General features: G+C 50.4%; 1 protein-coding gene across 48 annotated transcripts in view; it reads left to right on the plus strand.

The window, feature by feature from the left end:
* Positions 1-19,967, plus strand: part of MAP4K4 (mitogen-activated protein kinase kinase kinase kinase 4) — a 184,345-nt gene that overhangs the window by 80,762 nt on the left and 83,616 nt on the right. For all 48 annotated transcript variants that reach the window (XM_054728367.1, XM_054728377.1, XM_054728368.1 and 45 more), the window contains exon 3: positions 2,259-2,315. In XM_054728367.1, coding sequence (XP_054584342.1) covers positions 2,259-2,315 — 57 coding nt within the window. The remainder of the gene's footprint in view (positions 1-2,258; positions 2,316-19,967) is intronic.

The raw sequence follows: 19,967 nt of genomic DNA on the forward strand, positions 1-19,967 counted from the left end.
AGAAATTTGCTTTAGTCATTTGGAAGGAATTCCACTGCACAGAGTAGGCATGTGTTTGCAGATTTGAGGGCTGACTGGGTGCTAAGGTGATGGTCTTGTCTCTTACATGGAAGGGACCGGGTGATAGCAGCACCCTGTCCTCTTAGTTCTACCCTTACTTCTTGGATTCAAGGAGATCGTGGTTTGGTTTCATGTGACAGGTACGCGTGGCAGTTGCTTGATGCGATGCTAAAAGGTTCATTTCTCTCCGTGTTGAGAAACAAGGTTCAGGCGTCACTTATTATCAGGGCTCTGCTTGCATGTGCCATGCCCTCGGGTTCTTGGCTCAGTTTTCCTTAACAGTAAACCTGTGAAGTGGGCACAAGTTTACCCCTGATGACAGATGGAAGGCTGAGGCACCAGTCTGACATCCCTTGAAGGGTATGGGCCTGGGGAGGAGGCGCAGTGCGGTGCCGCCCTGCCTGGCCCCGGCTCTGGGCCTGAACTGCCGCTGCAGGCTCCTCCATGCCCAGGGCCATGCCCAGGACGAGAGCTCAGTCTTCTGTGTACTGCTGCTGAGAACAGTGCTGTGGCTCCAAACTAAGAGGCCGAGGCTACAGAGCTTTCCACACACAGGCAGAAGTCTTACTGTCAGAGGGTGCTGAATCCCGGACAGACAGGTAGTACAAACAGCTGTACGTATCAGAAATGGGGGAGCCCATGCAGAGCTGGGTTCCTTCGGCACGTCTCTGAGATGGAGCCTGTCGTTTTATTGCATGTGTAGGCAGGACAACATTTTCTGTCAGGATCCTGGGTGGCCCAACTGCCAGGGCCAGACTGTTCTCCGGGCGCCATGGGCACGGTGAGCATGCGATGACGGGTGCTCTGAGGCCGCAGTGAGGTGTCGGGTCGGGTCTGTTGAGGCTGGGCAGGCGGCACAGCAGGCCTGGAGGGTTCCCTGTGCCTGCCTCTGGAGCGCCCTGCTGCCTCAAGCAGAGCTGCAGATCGTCTGAACTGATGGGGCCCCACTCCCAGGGCAACACTGCAGGAGACGGGAGGGCAGCCTGGGGAAGGCCAGGTCACAGTGCCTGCAGGGGGTGCGAGCTGGGGAGCTCTGGGCCTGGCCTGAGGGCGTGTGGGCGCTGGTTGCCTGTATGTCGAGGGTCGCATCTATCCGGGCACCTGTCCCGCCATGAACTGCAGGGCGATGGACCATCGCGGGGCTCCCCGCGACCATGGCTCCTTTTCATACGTTGGTGTTTTGACCCAGTTATAACTTGAGTTCCTACGTAAACTTTCCAGAATTCTCCAGAATAGAGGGAGAGCTTTCCTCAGGCTCAAGCTCCAGTGTCCCAGTGCTCCATCCAGGGCTCTCGCCGTGCCTTCCCGGTGGCAGGCCGGGGACCGGTGGCAGGCCGGGGACCGTTCCTCACCAAGCTCTCGAGTCGCTGGTGCTCAGGGTACCGCGGGCTCTTTGCTGCTCAGCTGGGCAATGACCGGCCACGGCAGAGGGTGCAGAGAGGAGGGAGACGCACAGGACCTGATCCAGTAGCCTTGCGCTGGTGAGGGAAGAATGACCAAATTTGAAATACCTAGTGACAATGGGGGAGGAAGGGGACAGGTGTAATACGTTCAGCGATAAAGATTAAAAAAATAGAAATACCCAGTGATATAAGTGGATGACGCATTTTTAGGTTCTTGGTCCGGAATTACCATAGAGCTGTGGCAAGGCCTCAGCACGCGCCCTCCCGCCCCACCGCTGCACTCCCTTCGTTCTGGGGGACTCTCCCAGCCTTTCTGCACTGGGGCTGCGGGATGCGGGAGCCTTCAAGGAAGACTCAGGTGAACTCTTGTGGAGTCAGGTATTGGGCGTTGGGAACTCCACCGGGCAAGAAGGACTGTTCGTCATTTTCAGCAGTACACATGTGGAGGTGTGGTTTTTTGTTTTTTGTTTTTTGTCATTTCTTTTTTGAGTGCTCAACCTGATTTATAGAAGAACACATTTAAGTTGCTTGGGTTGAGAGGTAACAATACAGAAATTAAACCCTGGAAAAAAAAGGAGAAACTTACCAAAACTCATTTGTTTCAATTGTTCTGTTTATCACGTGTGGTTCATTGGTATTAGTAACAATATTGTTCTATTGGAAAGCATGGTCTATTTCATCATTATTTTTTGGGGAAAAAAATATAGAATTGATTTGTTGAAGCACCAACCATTTCGTCCTAATGATTGTGCAAAAACAGTGGTGCCAATTATCTTTCTTTCCTCTGTTTTTCAGGGTCGACATGTTAAAACGGGTCAGCTGGCGGCCATCAAAGTTATGGATGTTACTGAGGTAAGATGGGGTCGCACACATACTTACCTATGTCGGGAGGTAGCAGTCAGGGACCCCGGCCCCTGCCAGTGTTCTGTTTGGAGAACCGATCTTGAGCAAATTGCCCGCCCGTGACAATGCAACCACGTTGTGGGTTCATAAGCCCCAGCACAATAGTGGGCTGAATGGTTGCAGATGGTCCCCAAGTAACTAACCATCAGTAGCATCTTCTTAAAACAACAAACAAACAGAAAGCCACCCACCTCTGAGTGAAGTCATCCTCGGCAACATAATGGACCATAATTGGAAACATCTTCTAGTGGAAAAGCTGAGATTTGAGAGGGGACGGGAGAGTCAGGGTGTGGGGGAGGGGAGCTTCTCTGGGGTACGGGCCACGTTTGGGCCATTCGTTCATTTTTAACATGGGGAAGAAAACGGGGCCAGCCGGTTCCCAGAGGTTTGAAAACAGAAACATCTGCTGGAACGCTGAGCGGATTGTTGGCAAAATTTAGTAGCAAAAAATAGTTCTTAAAATGGTCACGTGGGGTTTACTGTGTAGCTCTAGGTGGAAGGAGAAGTCAACGCCACAGGAAGGGAGGGCCTCCCTCTGCGTGTGCCTGTGTGCATACATGTGCTGAGTCATAGGTCCTGTTTAAATAGCCATAGTCATAGTGACCAAATCCTTCTGTCCTAAGTTACTGTTGACCCTTGAACAACATGGGTTTAGACTGTGCGATTTCACTTATATGCAGATTTTTTTCAATAAATATGTTAAAAGTATTTTCTTAGTATCTTCTTTTTTGTAGCTTACTTGGTTGTAAGAATACAGTAGCACACACAGTACACAATGTGTGTTAATTAAGGCTTCTGGTCAACAGTAGGCGATTAGCAGTTCAGTTTTTGGGAGTCAAAAGTTATAAGCAATTTTCAGTGGTCATCACCCCTAACCTGTTGCCCCCCATGTTGTTCAAGGGTCAGCTGCATTTTCACCAGAAATTTTACTTCACACTCTGATGACTTCTTATAACTTGTTTAATTCTGAATAAGGTTTACCATCTTACATCACAGATTCTAGAGAGAGTTAGCCAGCAGCCTTGGGGGTTTGGGGTATTTTTAAATCAAGCCCCAGTCTCCCCCAATCTGGGGTCTATCGAGGGAGACGTGGCTGACTTGGTGTCAGGTGTACTGGCACAGGTGAGTGGTCTAGAGAGCCCCTCGCTGCCCTGCTCTCCCACATGCGTGTGGTGAGAGGCGGAGAGCACCATGGTCTCGGTTGCTGGCAGTGACAGCTTTCCACAGTGTGAGGTGTGGCTCTCTGTGGGTGACTGCTCTTCCTCTGCCACAGAGGACACGGGGACTTGCAATGGAAACGTGCCGCTGCGTGGTTGACTGGCCAGAGGTTCTTGTGGCACTGACTGCTGTGCAGGGTCCGGGTAGCACACGGGGATGTGGCTCTGTGCTGTGTGCAGGGTCCGGGTAGCACACGGGGATGTGGCACTGACTGCTGTGTGCAGGGTCCGGGTAACACACGGGCATGTGGCTCTGTGCTGTGTGCAGGGTCCGGGTAGCACACGGGCATGTGGCTCTGTGCTGTGTGCAGGGTCCGGGTAGCACACGGGGATGTGGCTCTGTGCTGTGTGCAGGGTCCGGGTAGCACACGGGGATGTGGCACTGACTGCTGTGCAGGGTCCGGGGTAGCACACGGGGATGTGGCACTGACTGCTGTGCAGGGTCCGGGGTAGCACACGGGGATGTGGCACTGACTGCTGTGCAGGGTCCGGGTAGCACACGGGGATGTGGCTCTGTGCTGTGTGCAGGGTCCGGGTAGCACACAGGCATGTGGCTCTGTGCTGTGTGCAGGGTCCGGGTAGCACACGGGCATGTGGCTCTGAGCTGTGTGCAGGGTCCGGGTAGCACACGGGCATGTGGCTCTGTGCTGTGTGCAGGGTCCGGGTAGCACACGGGCATGTGGCACTGACTGCTGTGCAGGGTCCGGGTAGCACACGGGCATGTGGCTCTGTGCTGTGTGCAGGGTCCTTCCTGGTGTACAGCTCGTGGGAAATGGGTGCTTCCAGTAGATATGACTTTTAAGATAAAGAGCAGTAAAGGAGCAGCAAATTCTGACTGTAATTTAAGTACAGTGTCGAGTTGTCTTGTGCGGGGCTCGCTGTGATAGGACGACCATCTCCTGACCACCGTCCGTGCCCGGCGCTGGCACCCCCTGGGAGGCCGTGTGGCTGGAGCCCGTGCTCCGTGACATTTGTTAACATGTCCTGGCAGACTGATGGGTGCCACCGTAACGGCACCTTTCGGAGTTTTTGAAGCATTTGTAAGTCCAGAGGGCTGGTGTTTTCCTCACTGCCCCGGGCTGCCTGGCCAGCTCCTTCCCCTCACAGGGAGGCGGGTCTTCCCTGCAGAGGTCCTCCTTGCGAGGCCTGGCTCTGGTTATACGTGTGCAGGACATGGTCACTGTTTAAAAACGTGTAAAACATAAGAACATGTCAAGGAGAGTTAAATTCTTACACTTCCTCCCCCTCTCCCCCTCACATAACCACTGTGGTGCTTGGCTGGCTTCCTATCGTCGGTCTGTGAGCACAGCTCCAAACCACACACTGTGTGCAGTAGACGCTTTTGTCCACAGCTGCTGAGTTGTATACAAAAAACCAGGCCATGTTGGAAAATGCGTTTTCAGGACTCCTTTAAAAATAATCATGCACAACCCATGTGTGGGGGTGAAATGGACACCAAATGGTGAGTCTTGAGAACAAGTGCAAACTCAATCAAGCATCTGCTGTCCTGGCCGCTCCGTCCTGTGTCCACGCAGTGACCTCTGTGCTATCGCTTGGGGCACAGTGTGGGTAGAGGACAGCGTGCAGCTGGCACCCCAGGAAACATGCCCTTGCCTGACCCCCATTGGGTGCCTCCTGGCAGTCCTGCGAAGTTGTAGGCATTGGCCTGGGTCAGACCTGGGAGCAAATTCCTGTTGACTGAAATGTTTCTGCTTTCAACTCCGGCAGGAGGAGAGCAGGATTCTGCATGGTTTTTGACTTCTCAGTTTTGTCTGGGGAGCAAAAAGTTGTGAATGCTTATTTTTGAGTCAGTTCCTTAAGTGAAACCAAGAGGCAGTTACCAGGCTCCTCTTACTCCTTAGGGTCTGAAGACCAGAGAAGCAGCGGTGTGGGGCCGCTCTCTGTCCAGCTCGGCTTCAGCAGTCCCGAGTGGATGTGCTCCCTAGTGGCCGCACCTCACCTGCTTTGATTATGGACCTGGACCCGGAACACAAAGCCAGCAGAGCACTCATATCTCGCCCTGGGGCTAGGTGTTAGGGACTGTAGGAAGCCATGGGATCTGAGAGGCATTTATTTGCAAGAGATATAAAGATCCTATATAATAAATGGCTAATATGTAAATTGTCCCCTCGGGAGTTAGACCGACCAGGAGTTCGACCACTCGCTATGACGTGTGCTGACCACCAGGGGGCGGCGCTGAACAAAGGAAGGCCCCGGCTGGCAACGGGCAGCCAGGGAAGGAAGGCCCCGCCCGGCAGCCGGCAGCCGGGGAAGAAGGCCCTGATCGGTCCTGATTGCCAGCCAGGCCTGGTGACCCTACCCGTGCACGAATTTCATGTACCGAGCTTCTAGTCTCTTGATATTGCTTCTCAGATTTTAACATTTTAAGAATTGATTATCTTTAGGATTTTGAAGAAAGCTTGTCATTTATATGATTGGTTGTGGGAAGGGTTTCAGGAACAGGTTAAGGATGTGCTCAAGCTGGGCATGACCAGGACATGAGATCTAGAATGTGTTGTTTTGTTTTTGAAATAATTATAGAGTCACATGAATTTGCAGAAAAGTATATAAGGAGGTTCTGTACACCCTGCACCCAGTTTCCCCAGTGGTATAACTATCTATACTAATAAAAGAGTAATATGCTAATTAGACTGGGAGACCTGCCAGGGGCTTGGCCGGCCTGCAAACCACCCCCAGGCCCTCACCCAGGCCGCCCCGCCCCCAGCAGGGACCCCCACCCCATCAGGAGGCTGTCCAGCCTACAAACCACCCCAGGCCCCTCACCCAGGCTGCTCGCTCCCCAGCAGAGACTCCCACCCCGATGGGGGCGTGGATGGCCTGCAGACGGCCCTCAGCCCCTCGTCCAGGCCAGCCTGCCCCCCAGTGGGGACCCCCACCCCGATGGGGATGTGGCTGGCCTGCAAACCCCCAGCAGCCCCTTGCCTAGGCCGTCCCCGTCCCCCAAGGGGATCCCCACCCTGATCCGGGACCCCAACCCTGATCAAGGACTCCCTTCAGGGCAGACTAGCTGGCCCCCACCTGTGCACCAGGCCTCTATCTTCTATACTAATAAAAGGGTAATATGCTAATTAGACCAGACATCCTTCCAGACAAAGCCATGGTGGCAAGGGCAAGACAGAGGAAGTTAGGGGTGATCAAGCTGGCAGGGGAGAGCAGTTAGGGGGATCAGGCTGGCAGGGGAGAGCAGTTAGAGGGATCAGGCCAGCAGGGGAGAGCAGTTAGGGGGATCAGGTCGGCAGGGGAGAGCAGTTAGGGGGATCAGGCTGGCAGGGCAGGGCAGGGCAGTTAGGGGGATCTGGCCAGCAGGGAGATGAGTGGTTAGGAGCCAGTGGTCCCGGATTGCGAGAGTGATGTCTGACTGCCAGTCTAGGCCCGATCCTGGCAGTCAGACATCCCCTGAGGGGTCCCGGGTTAGAGAGGGTTCAGGCTGGGCTGAGGGACACCCCCCTCCTGTGCATGAATTTCATGCACTAGGCCTCTAGTCCTATATATTAAAGAGGTAATATGCAAATTGACCATCATTCCAACACATAAGATGACCGCCCTCATGTGGATACAAGATGGCCGCCACAAGATGGCCACCAGGGGAGGGCAGTTGTGGGTGATCAGGCCAGCAGGGGAGGGCAGTTAGGGGTGACCAGGCTGGCAGAGGAGGGGAGTTGGGGGGGACCACCCCTGCAGGGGAGGTCATTTGGGGGGAGACCAGGCTGGCAGGGGAAGGCAGGTGGGGGCGACCAGGCTGGCAAGAAAGGGCAGTTAAGGGTGACTGGGCCAGCAGGGGAGGGAAGTTGGGGGCAACCAGGCCTGCAGGGGAGGGCAGTTTGGGGGGGACCAGGCCTGCAGGGGAGGGTAGTTGGGGGAACCAGGTCTGTAGGGGAGGGCAGTTGGAGGCGATCGGGCCAGCAGGGGAGCAGTTAGGCGTTGATCAGGCTGGCAGCAGAGTGGTTAGGGGCAATCAGGCAGGCAGGCAGGCAAGTATTTGGGAGCAAGCAGTCCAGGATTGTGAGAGGGATGTCCCAGATTGGAGAGGGTGCAGCTGGGCTGAGGGACTCTCCTGCCGCGCCCCCCCCCCCCCCATGCCTGAATTTTGTGCACCGGGCTTCTAGTCTATATATATAAAAGCCTAAGTGACCTTTGTGACCAAATGACTGGAACAACCAGTCACCCAGTCACTATGATGCACACTGTCCACCAGGGAGCAGATGCTCAATGCAGGCGCTGCCCCTGGTAGTCAGTGTACTCCCACAGCCAACCTCCCCTGGTCCCTCCCCCTGGCTGGCAGACTCCAAATCCTGGGAGCGCACACCAACGACAGCCCCTCGGTTCTGACGCCTCTGTTGTCACCGCAGGCCCCGTCCACCCCCGGAACGCAGGGAGGTGGCAAAAACACACACGTGATTGGCCTGGACCTGATCAGCCCGCCCTGATCGGGACTGGGCGAGATGGCCCCGATCGGCCCTGATCACCAGCCAGGCCTAGGGATCCCGCCCGTGCACGAATTTTGTGCATTGGGCCTCTAGTAGTACAATATTATAATTAAAGTCCGTGAACAAAACAAGGCAAGACAAGTGAGTGGGTTTATAAGATAAGCATTTGACTTGGATTCCACTGTGAGTTAGTAACAAACAAGGCTGCACGTCACTCTGTGGTTACTCGTGCCTTCCACAGGCAGGCCAGAACAGGCATGGCACCATCCACAGGTTTCCTCAGCTCCAGAGGGCGTATGTTTGTGTGGTGTGGGTTTTTAAAAAATACATTTTGTTGAATTCAGAGAAGAAGGGAGAGGGAGAGAGAGGTGGAAACATCAATGACGGGAGAGAATCACTGATCGGCTGCCTCCTGCACGCCCCCTGTGGGGGATCGAGCCTGCAACCCTGGCATGTGCCCTGACTGGGAATTAAACCATGACCTACTGGTTCATAGGTCGATGCTCAACCACTGAGCCACACTGGGCAGGCTAGAAACCAGCGTTTGAATGTGTGCTCATTGCTGCTGAGGCGTTACTGCCTCTAGGTCCTTTCAGTAGACAGTATGGAAATATACTTTTAAAAAACCAGAGTTTTTCCTTAGTTTTTAAAATCTTGTATACTTTATATTAAAAAACTGGTTCATAATAAAGTAACGCATTTACTTATTTGCTTTATTTTAAAGTCCTTTCAGAATTTGAATAACAGTGTTACTACTTATCAGTAGACATGAAGCTTAAGATTTCTCTGAAGTTCTTTTTGTCTGTGCAGTGTATCTGGTAGGCACAGTGCTGTGTTCAGAAGCTGCGTGAAGTAACTCTTTTCTCTGTGAGCTTCATCAGTTTGATCTGTAGCTAGATTGAGTTTCTGTATTGATTCATTTGTAGGGTTTGCTTTTTCTCCTGATTTAATTTAATTCCTGAATGTGTAAGTACTTTACATGGTTCACAGATCAAATCTACATAAGTAGGTGTGCATTTTGATGAACAACTTAGAGAAGTTCAGGCTGACAGACCACCTCCTACCCACGTGCTGCCATGCAGCTTCGGTGCCCTTATTGTGCTTGTTATGGGGCCACTCATTTCTGGGGTGTTGCAGCGAGAGCAGAGGTAAGGGGGTGTTTCACCACAGCTCTCACCTGAGTGGGAGCGCTGTCTGAAGCCAGTGTTCGGCTGCTTCGGGGTCTTCCCTCCAGTAGGCCTTTGGGCATAGGAACGGGTTAAAGTTGTAGATTCTCAACCTGGGAACTTGTGAGAAATGCAGGTCAGTTGTGGGTTGGGGTCCAGCAATCTGGGCTGTAACAAGCTCTCTAGGGGTGGAATGCTCCCTCACATTGGAAAACCCTGACTTCGGTGGCACCTCAGACCAGGCCGCCTCCTGTCTAGGAGTCAGGAATTCTAGCTCACAGGCCCACCACCTCTGTTGTTCAGGAGGATATTGCTAATTAGAGTTTAGGGATTAGAACCCAGATCTTTGATTCTCAATTTATTGACTCTTTGAAACTACCAACTATTTCAGACATGGGGGTCTAAGTATGTTGAGAGAGCTGGTTTAATCTGGACCTAAAGGATGGATGGACCTTGACTTTCTTTTAGTTTCATGAACAAAATGTGTGTGATTGGTAATTGTGAGGTGTACCTTGGAGGACCAGGGGTGCGAGGCCTGAATCCTGTTGGGGTGCAGGGAACCAGACAGCAGATTTCATTGGGTACTTTTCATCTTTCTTGCATTGTGCTCCTAGATATATGGGTATGAAAGCTACATAAACATCCGGCCTTGCCTAGAACAGCCAGTAAAAGCCCAGCCTCTGCCTGTGTACTGAGCAAGGGAGCGTCCCCGAAAGGAGTCGCACACACCGCTTGTGTCTTTCTGCAGGGCCCCGTTTCTTAGGGGAGACCTCCCCGCAAGCAGTAGTCAACGCGCAGGTTACACACAGAGAGGGGAGCTTCCGGCACAAAGTCCTGGTCACTGGAGGTGTCCGCCGGTGCAGAGGCAGCCACAGCGGGGCCCGCGTCCCGTGGAGGGGAAGTCCAGCGGGCTCCAGGTGTGACCCCTGCACAGCCAAGCTTGAGGCCAGGTGGTGGGAGCTCTGAGTTCTGTGCCCGCCAAGGGTGGAGGTCAGTGGAGTCCTTATCCCAGTGTCCAGCCTTGTGGTTTTGGGTTCTGGTCCCCTCTAAGGGCGTTCCTGTTAGACCTCATTCTTGACATAGCACTTGACATACTGTCCTGGCTGACAGGGACTCCACATTGGGTTGTCAAGAGTGTCCAGCAAGTGTGCTCTGCTCTTGCACTCTGCAGCCTGACCTCACATCCGTGAGGCCAGAGCCACAGCAGCAGTGGCCTCATGCCAAGCAGTGCACATCACCGCTGGCGGACACCTTTGGCGCTGACCCAGCTGGGTCCACAGAGGAGCAGACCCCTTTCTTGCTCTCGGGTGTTTCCTGCTGTGGCTAGCTGGAGGGAAACAAGCTTACTCCAGGTTACAAAGCAAGGCCTGTGAGGCTTAGCCATTCCGCCCCCTTTCAGTGGGAGGAGCGCAGTGTCATGAATGTGCCCTTCTTGTCTAGACTGAAAAGAACAAAAGGGAGGGAGGGCGAGATCGCGGACCTTGTGACCTATTGTTCCTCCAGGCAGTTACATGTTGCAGGCCTCATCGCTTGGTACTGGCTTCTTCCATTTCAGGCAACTGGCGGCTCTTTCTCCTGCCCTTGCCTGGACCTGGCAGCTTGCCACCGGCTCACTCGGGTGTGGGGGAGCCCTCACTGCACCAGTGAGAACCACTGGGTGTCTCCTTCCCCAACTGCTCTTTCTGTCCATATTTTGTCTGCTTTCTCCCTGTCTTAACAAACTACCTTCTCTTTCATGTCTACTGGGAGAGAAACTGCTGTGCCAAGATTGTGGAATGCTGAATTTTCTTACTTTAGGTAACTTCTAAATTTAAATGATCTTGCTCTTCAATTTCAACTTCCTAATTTGTATTGTCTTCTTTACTCAGTCGTTCTGTGGATGGAGTAAAAGTCCCAAGTTGTACATCTTTATTTTTAATATTGGTACAAGTCCTTGGAAAAAAGCTCTTAAAACAAGTTAGAAGTTGGTTGAATTATGATTTATTTTATTTGGAAAGTATGACAGTGATGTTGAGAACTAACAGTTTCAGTGTACTCTCATAGAATACCGCAGTGTTTCTTAACCTTATTTTCTTTAACACCTCCCTAAGAAGAATCCTTTTAAGATATTTTTTCCTAGTCACCCCATGAAAATTTTAGACTCTCTCTAGTATATCTGTTTATGTATTGTATGTATATACACTGAGTGGCCAGATTATTATGACCACCTGACATTTGTAGGCAAACTAGCCGTACACTGCATCGTATGGGATATGGAAGCTGAAGGCCTGTTCGAACACCTTTGCTGTCTGCAGTTACCAAGATAAAACGTCTCCAGTTCGCACAGGAACACAAGGATCGGACAGTCTAGCACTGGAAAAAAGTCATGTGGTCCGATGGGTCACGTTTCCAGTTGCATCATGCAGATGGCAGAGGAACACAATTGAGAATTTCGCGGAAACAGCATGAAAGCATGCACCCCACATGCATGCGTACAACCCTTCAAGCTGGTGGGGCAGTGTTATGGTTTGGGGCATGTTTTCCTGGCATGATTTGGGCCCTTTAATTCGTGTGGAACAACATCTGAATAGCACAACATACCTAAGTATCGTTGCTCATCAAGTTCATCTGATCATGTGGATGGCGTATCCCCATGGAGATGGCTTCTCCCAACAACACCATGCGCCATGCCACGGTGCTCGTATTGTGCAGGAGTGGTTTCAAGAACACGAGGGAGACTTGACCTTGCTTAGGTGGCCCCCACCATCACCAGATCTCAATCCAATTGAGCATTTGTGGGACGAAGTTAAAAGAGCCATCAGGCAGCTGGTTCCACAACCGTCAAATCTCACAGAACTGGACAGTGCTATTCATCAGGCCTGGTGTCAGATTCCTCGCATCACCTTTCAACACCTCGTGGAGTCAATGCCAAGAAGAATCGCCGCAGTATTGAAGGCAAAAGGTGGCCCAGCGAAGTATTGATGGGGGGGGTCATAATAATCTGGCCACTCAGTGTGTGTGTGTGTGTGTGTGTGTGTGTGTGTGTGTGTGTGTAAAAAACATTTTTTTATTGATTTCAGAGGGGAAGGGAGAGATAGAAACATCAGTGATGAGAGAATCATCGATCGGCTGCCTCCTGCACACCCCACACTGGGGATCAAGCCCGCAATCGGGCATGTGCCCTGATCAGGGATCAAACCTCGACTTCTTAGATCATTGTTCGCTGCTCAAATGCTGAGCCACACTGGCGGGCATTTCTTTACGCTTTAAACATACAAGCAGTAGGCTTTCCCTCCACCTCCCAGAACCACCCGTGTGCCCCTAGTGTGACAGCTCCCGCATTGAGAACCCCCGGTATAGACTAAGGTCAACATACAGCCTTTTACTAATGAGCCAGAGTGAGCTTTGTACTGTTTCTAATATTTTCTTTTTAAAAACAATTCACTAGATATTAGAATTAATCTCACCCTGGCTGGGTAACTCAGTTGGTTAGAGCATTGTCCCCATATACCAAGGTCGTGGTTGATCCCCAATCAGGACACATATAAGGAGCAGCAACCAATGAATGCATAAATAAGCGGAACAGCAAATCAATCTCTCTCTCTCCCCCTCCCCCTTCTTCTCCCTCTTCCTCTCTCTCAAATCAACTTTAAAAAATTAAAAAAGTGGAAGTAATCTTAAGTGGTAAAGACTTACTGGCTGTAAAGTGTAGAGGGGATGAAGTGAACCAGAGTTTTTTAAGGACTAGTCCCTGCATCGCATAGGCACCTGCTCCAATTCGTGCAGCAACCTCGGAGGCAGGTAACATCACATCCTCCAAGAACAAAGGCGGGCCCGGGATCCAAGCCTTTCCGGGGGTATCCCTCCTCTCTCTCCCTCTGAATCCTTTTATTCATCTCCCCCCAAAGTAATGTAACAGCTCAACAAACAGGTACCTGATAAAGTATTTTTAAAAAAGCTATGCTGGTGATGATGTGATAGTAAATTTTTTTAAAGGATTATTTCATTTGGTTTTGGCAGGGGTAGAATGTATTTCTATTTTGGATTACTTTATTCTAATTTAAGAATGTAACCAGAAGCTTACAAAATATAAAAATTCTCCTCTTCTCTTCTTATCTTTTAAGTAAATAAGCAGAGGAAGGTTCAGAGTAAGATAGCGTATTCCTCAGGCATTTGTGTTTTTCGCGTTGAAAAGTCTTCATTTTATTTATGGACTAGAGGCCCGATGCAGGAAATCTGTGCAAGAGTAGGCTTTCCTTCCCCCGGCTGCCGGCATTGGCTTCCCTCTGGCACCTGGGACCCTGGCTTCCCTCCAGCCACAGGCAGGCACCCTGGAAGGACGTCTGGTCTAGTTAGCATATTACGCTTTTATTATTATGGATATGTTGTTATGGATGTGTTGGGGGCAGCAGGAATGGCACCAATTGTAAGACAGGTGGGGTCAGACTCAGCAACCTCGGTTCTGGCTAGAAGACAATTTAGAGCCAAGACTTAAGCTATAAGAACATTTATTCAGAAAGTCACAGAAGTGGAAGAAATGAATGGTAGAGGAAATGGGCTGAGGAAACAAGTTACAGAGGCAAAGAAGGGTCCTTGGAGCTTGGAGTGAGGGAGGTCAAGGTGACCCGCCTGAAAGGAGGGGGAGGGGGAGGGGAAGGTGCCAGTGTGCTCCTGGGAGGGAGGGGAAAAGGCAGGGTCCTGTTCCCTGGAGGGAGGCGCTGGGTCCTCCGTCCTAAGGGCTCTAAGGGTGCAGACTTCAGGGGAGTCCCAGGGAAGATCTCAGTAGGACAGTCAGCAGCTTTCCTGGTGTGTCCTTTCAGGGTCATGGTCTCCACCACGGTCAGCACCAGGGCAGGGGTCAGCACCAGGGCAGCTGGGCCTGACGGCAGCCGTGGGGTCACTTGTCTGGTTTTGCTGCTCTTCTGGGCCTGGAGCTGAACTACCACTGAGGCCCAGATGTTACCTCTGGGGAGGAAAGGTCAGGGGTCCAAACTGTAAGACCAGCGACCTGCTGGGGAGGAAAGCCCACCCTGGGGATGAGGTCCCACCCTACAGTTGTCTGCTAGACACCCGGGGCTGTCCACCTGGTGACCTGTACGTGGCCCGTCGTCCTTGCCCTGCTCATGTCTGTCTATTGCCTACCACACCCCGCCTCCATGATCTTGGCTCTGAATTCTTTTAAAGAAAAGGAGCACAGGGTGTCCTCTGGAGCTGTTTCCTACCGAAGAGGGATGATGTTTTCTTTTGGATCCAAGAGATCCTTACTCTCTGAGGGACGATGAGACCTGGGCACGGAAGGAGGTGGCAGTGATGTCTAGGAGTGGTATTCCCTGAGTTGCAAGTAGGGCTTAATACCTGGTGGAGACAAACTGTGTTATAAGTTTTAATATTATTGGGGCAAAAGGTAGAACAAGTATTATGAAGAATGGTGCAGTGAAAGACAAACATTTTAGTCCTCAATAATTCCAGGTCAGATGATGGAAGAAAAATGAAACATTACTTTGGAGGTTGTAGCCAAATATTTAAGAAAACTAGAAAAATTCAGGGTCCAATTTAATTTATAGGTGAAGAATAAAATTTTGAAGGCAAATGAATTGAACTAGACTCTAATCTTCATATTTATATTATAGATTCCTTTGAAACATAATTTCCCCCCTAAAATCACCCTCATTTTTATTAGAGAGCCAAATTAAGACCAATTTAGTTACTGCATTAAGTCCAGTTCACTTTGACCTGGTTATTTGCATAAACACAATGAGAATAGCAATTGATTGTCTAGGCTCCTTTAAATCTGCTTTGCTGGAATCCCATGATTAAGCTTAGTTAGCCCCTCAGGGCGAAAAAGCTGAGCCCCTAGTTACCTGCAGCTAGGTTTGTCTGCAATACCTATAGGTTTGGGTGAATTCCTCAATTTCTTGAGGTCCCCCAAAATGTCATGAGGTTCCTCCTTTGCCATCTCCCAGGAAATGAACCTTCTCTTCTTACCTGGAAGACCTGCCATAACCATATGAATCAGCAAAGTACCAGGTCATTTTGATAACCGGAACGGGGAGCCATGGTGTTTTCCTGTGGTTGTGTCTCCCCACAAGGGGAGGGGGGCCCAATAATGGGCTGCCCCGTAAAGCCCTGTAGTCCAAGGGTATATATTTGCTACAAGCCTGCTTCTATATCTCTCCGAGTCGTCACCTGATGGATTCCCTCAATTGTTTGCCCAGCAGCGGCCTGAGCTTTCCGTTTCTGTGTGTCCTTCTTCTGACCCTGTGCTGGACTTTGTTTCTATGCGTGACTTTGTTTCTATGCGTTCGTACACCTGTTGCTGCAGGCCCGCCCTTAGTGTCCCATGCCTCCCGCTCTGAGTCCATCTTATTACTTCTGCTTGTTTGGTGCCTGCCCCTGCCTATGTCCCACCTGCCTTTGTTTTCCACTGGACCCCTGCCCTATCTGCCTGCGTTTCAAGTCAACCCTCTCAGTTTTTCCAAGTGGCTTTTACGAGCTTCGAAAGGCAGTCTCAATTCCTTAAGGTTTCTGGTGACATCCAGAGTCCAAGTATGTCTCTCTCAGACATGACACCCCAGTCAGTGTCTTGTTTAATGAAACCGCAATTGGAAACTGGTCTTACTGAATTCATGCAAAGAAACGTATTGCCATGACTCACTCATTAACTAGTTAACTGCCATGATATTTTGAATTTAATTGAAAAAGGTCCGCTGCTTGCACGTCTATAGGTGCGTATGGCGTACAAATGGTTAAGAATTACCAAATCTGGAAGGATCCTGTAGGGAAAAAGATATGTAACTTACCATTTGCTTTAAAGAGTGGCAAAGAACCAAACTCTAACTCTGTATTAGCTTACTTTTGATCTTTAAATTCATTTGTTTAATTAAATTCATTATTTAGCATATTTATACAATTTCCTCTCAAGGTTTCTCTTCACAAATCATCTGTAACTTTCACAAAATTTTTTACCCATTCAGAAATAACAACTTACTTTCTTCCTTTTCCTTCAAAAAATATTTCTATACCTTATATCTTCTATTACCAAAACATATAATTTCTTTCCAACTTAATTAGGATTCTTTCTTAACTTTCAGAAATCTTGATTTTTATTTTTATTTTTTAGTGACAGCTAAAACGTAAGCTGTTAGCATTCTTTAGATTGGCAAGTACATTTTATAACTTCTAGAAACAGGCTCCTCCATTGGCAAACACACTTTTAAGAGACATCTATCTATAATAATAAAAGTGTAATATGCAAATCGACCCAACGGCTGAACAGCAGACCATCTGGACGATCTGACACCCAGTGTCTGACACGCACTGGTGCCAGGACAGCCAAGGCAGGTGCTGTGTGATTGGCCGAGGGGCCACGCCATAGCCCCACGATCGCCCGGCAGAGGGAGGCCCACGCTACCTGGCCAGTTGGTGCTGTGGCGGGTGGGTGGGGCTCTTGGACTGGCGAGAGGGTGCAGGCTAGGCTGAGGGACCCCCCCTGAGTGCATGAATTTTGTGCACCGGGCCTCTACTACTTCTAATAAAGTATAAGACATTCACTTGCAGCTTCAAGTATATTTTCTAGGTTTTCTGTTAAAAAATAGAAAAGAAGCCAAAAGTAGGTGAATTTAAGACTTATCTAGCAATCAGTGTTTAACAGCTGAAATAAGTTAATTTGATCTGCTAAGGTGGCTAAGGTTTTTTCCTTTTAATGAGGATTACCTCCCACAAATTTGCATTTTAAAAGATGGCTTAGTTAAGATTTGGTGGGATTTGAATTGATTCTGGAGCCACACCTCTGGCCCTGTAGAGACTTCATTTGTAATACCTCAAGAATTGGGTTCAAAGGACTGACAAATTCATTCACTCAGTTTTAGATTTTTCTTTTCCACCGGGGTATATTTTTCTTTCAGGGTCTGTAGCAATTACAGAGAGGTCTAGTTTACATTACAGGTAGTACATAGCTGAGGTCATCCCTGAGAGTTATAAAAGCTTGGATATATGAAACCTCAGTCTGTTTTCCTGGGACCGGCAAAACAGGTCTAGTTGCATGATAGTACTAAACTTAACGGTGCCACTAACTGGCCAGACCTCTCCATTGCCCACTGTGTAGTGGGGCCAGGCTGTGTTGCAAAAGAAGCTTGAGGAATTTGGGGTAAGATTTGGGTGTCTCGAGGCACTGTGGACTGCTCCCCATCTACGGAGAGACAGGTGTATTCCAAGCCACGAGTTAGAAGCGTCCCTGTAGTCTCCGGGCTGCCCTGTGCTGAGAACCACAGCAGGTTCCCTCTTGCCCGGGAGCTACCTGGGGTGTGGAACGCATCCCCCGTGCCCTGAGGTAAGCTTACCATGGTCTCCACGGTGGCTTGTCAGGGGAGGATGGACTTACTCTGCTCAGACAGGTGGGCTGCACTCCATAGGGATGCCCTGCTGTCTGGGTGTAGAGTGCTGCCCTGTGCCCTGAGGGCAGTGCCAGCGGTCACAGTGATGGCTGGGCACTGTAACGATGGACTCACTCCGCTCCGCAGGTGGACTCCACTCTACACGAAGCCTGTCCCAAGCCAGGCGTCCCTGCTTGTTCGCCTCCATTCTTAGCTAGCTTCCCCTCCATCATGCCTGTCCATACAGGGGGTGCCTAGAAAACTGGTCCCACACCTCTCATCTGTAGTAGTCAGGCTAGTGACCTGCCTTCCATGTTCCTAAAGAGGCCTAGTAGGGAGGGAAGCTGCCCCTTATCTTTGGAGTTGAACGAGTTTAGGCTCTCACTTATCCAGCAAAGGGTGTTGTTTTGACCCTCAGAAAATAATTCCATTTCTAAGAGCAAAATTAAAAAGCAGCCATCCATTTTTCTCTCTCCTATCCTTAGTTATCTCACTTCTTATCTACAGCATTGGGTCTCTCAATACTTAACCTTTCGCTCCCCCTCGAGGATTTAAAAATATACAGCTCAACAAAGTCAGCCTCTTACCTTAAAACAAGGAGGTCTGGAATTCCAAGGAAAACTTACCCAGGTCCACCCAGTGCAAAGTGAGGAGCTGGTGGGGCCCAGTGGGCCCAGCTAGTACCCAGCACTGGTCTGGGTCTGCAAGGTGCTCCTGGGTGGGCTTCTCCAGAATCCTGCCGACTATGCCATGACCAGACGGTCTGAGTCACAACTTGAGTCACGTCACCATCATGTTGGCAGCGGCGGGAAGGGCACCAGGTGTCTGACTGGTGGGGTCAGACCAAACCTGGGCTCAGCAACCTCGGTACGTGGGTTCTGGCTAGGAGAGAATTCAGAGCCAAGACTTAAGCTATAAGAACATTTATTCAGAAAGTCACAGAAGTGAAAGAAATGAATGGTAGAGGAAATGGGCTGAGGAAACAAGTTACAGAGGCAAAGAAGGGTCCTTGGAGCTTGGAGTGAGGGAGGTCAAGGTGACCCGCCTGAAAGGAGGGGGAGGGGGAGGGGAAGGTGCCAGTGTGCTCCTGGGAGGGAGGGGAAAAGGCAGGGTCCTGTTCCCTGGAGGGAGGCGCTGGGTCCTCCGGCCTAAGGGCTCTAAGGGTGCAGACTTCAGGGGAGTCCCAGGGAAGATCTCAGTAGGACAGTCAGCAGCTTTCCTGGTGTGTCCTTTCAGGGTCATGGTCTCCACCACGGTCAGCCCCAGGGCAGGGGTCAGCACCAGGGCAGCTGGGCCTGACGGCAGCCGCGGGGTCACTTGTCTGGTTTTGCTGCTCTTCTGGGCCTGGAGCTGAACTACAACTGAGGCCCAGATGTTACCTCTGGGGAGGAAAGGTCAGGGGGTCTAAAGTAATATGCTCCGGGAGGAAGGTCACCCAGGGGATGAGGTCCCCCCCTACAGTTGTCCTTGGCTAGGCACCGGGGGCTGTCCACCTGGTGACCTGTACGTGGCCCGTCGTCCTTCCCCTGCTCATGTGTCTAATGCCCACCAATGACTCAGTGGTTGATGTTCAGAGGTTGCATCGTCGTTAGAGTAGCACCTTGGTCTCCTCTTCACCGTGCCAGGCCGCGCTCAGTCCACTTGGGGAGCGCAGCAGTGGTGTGTTGTCGCTGGATTTTAATGTCATGGCAGCTGACACTTGGGCATCTCTGTAAGTTTGCAGTTATTCAAATCTTTGAGCATGGGCAAAAAATATACATAGCATATTTTTATAAAATTAGAGACAGCCCTTATTTTAATGTGTATGTGCTGGAATGTTTTTATTATATTACTTTGTAATCATACATTTTCTCTATTGATTTGTGCAATAGTTTTAAATATTAAAAGGGTTAGGGAACAATATTATTCAGTCTTATTAAAAACATGACCCAGGACCGGCTGCGTCGGTCAGATGAGTTTGGGTTCATCGGGCCGGGAAATGGCAGGTGTCAGCCGGGGCTCTGGTTTCTGTTGATGTTTTTAATGCTGCCCATGAAGCTGCGCTAATGCACTCATTAAACAGTCCTGGACACTTCGTCTTCTTACCCCCCCCCCCCCCCCGGCCCCCCGGTTCCCAGGCCTGGGCGGAGAGGCGCCGAGGGTGGAGGGCTCTCTCTCCTGCCTCTGAGGACCGCCTTTGCCATGGTTGGTGGGCTTCTCCAGGCAGGCAGAGCACCCACATTTTCTTAGTTTAATTTCATCACTTTATGGATGAAAGGCATTTTTCTGGTAAAATAAATAGTTGACTTAAAAGAAACCACCCAGCATTTTGTCCAGCATTTTGTATAACCAATTGGTATCTTTAAAAATAGGGACACTGTTCTTTAACAGTTCCATTCTCCTTCCCCACCAACTTTATTTTTAAAAAATTGGGGGGCTG

The sequence above is a fragment of the Eptesicus fuscus genome, chromosome 16, assembly GCF_027574615.1.
Source record: "Eptesicus fuscus isolate TK198812 chromosome 16, DD_ASM_mEF_20220401, whole genome shotgun sequence".
Lineage (NCBI taxonomy): Eukaryota > Metazoa > Chordata > Mammalia > Chiroptera > Vespertilionidae > Eptesicus > Eptesicus fuscus.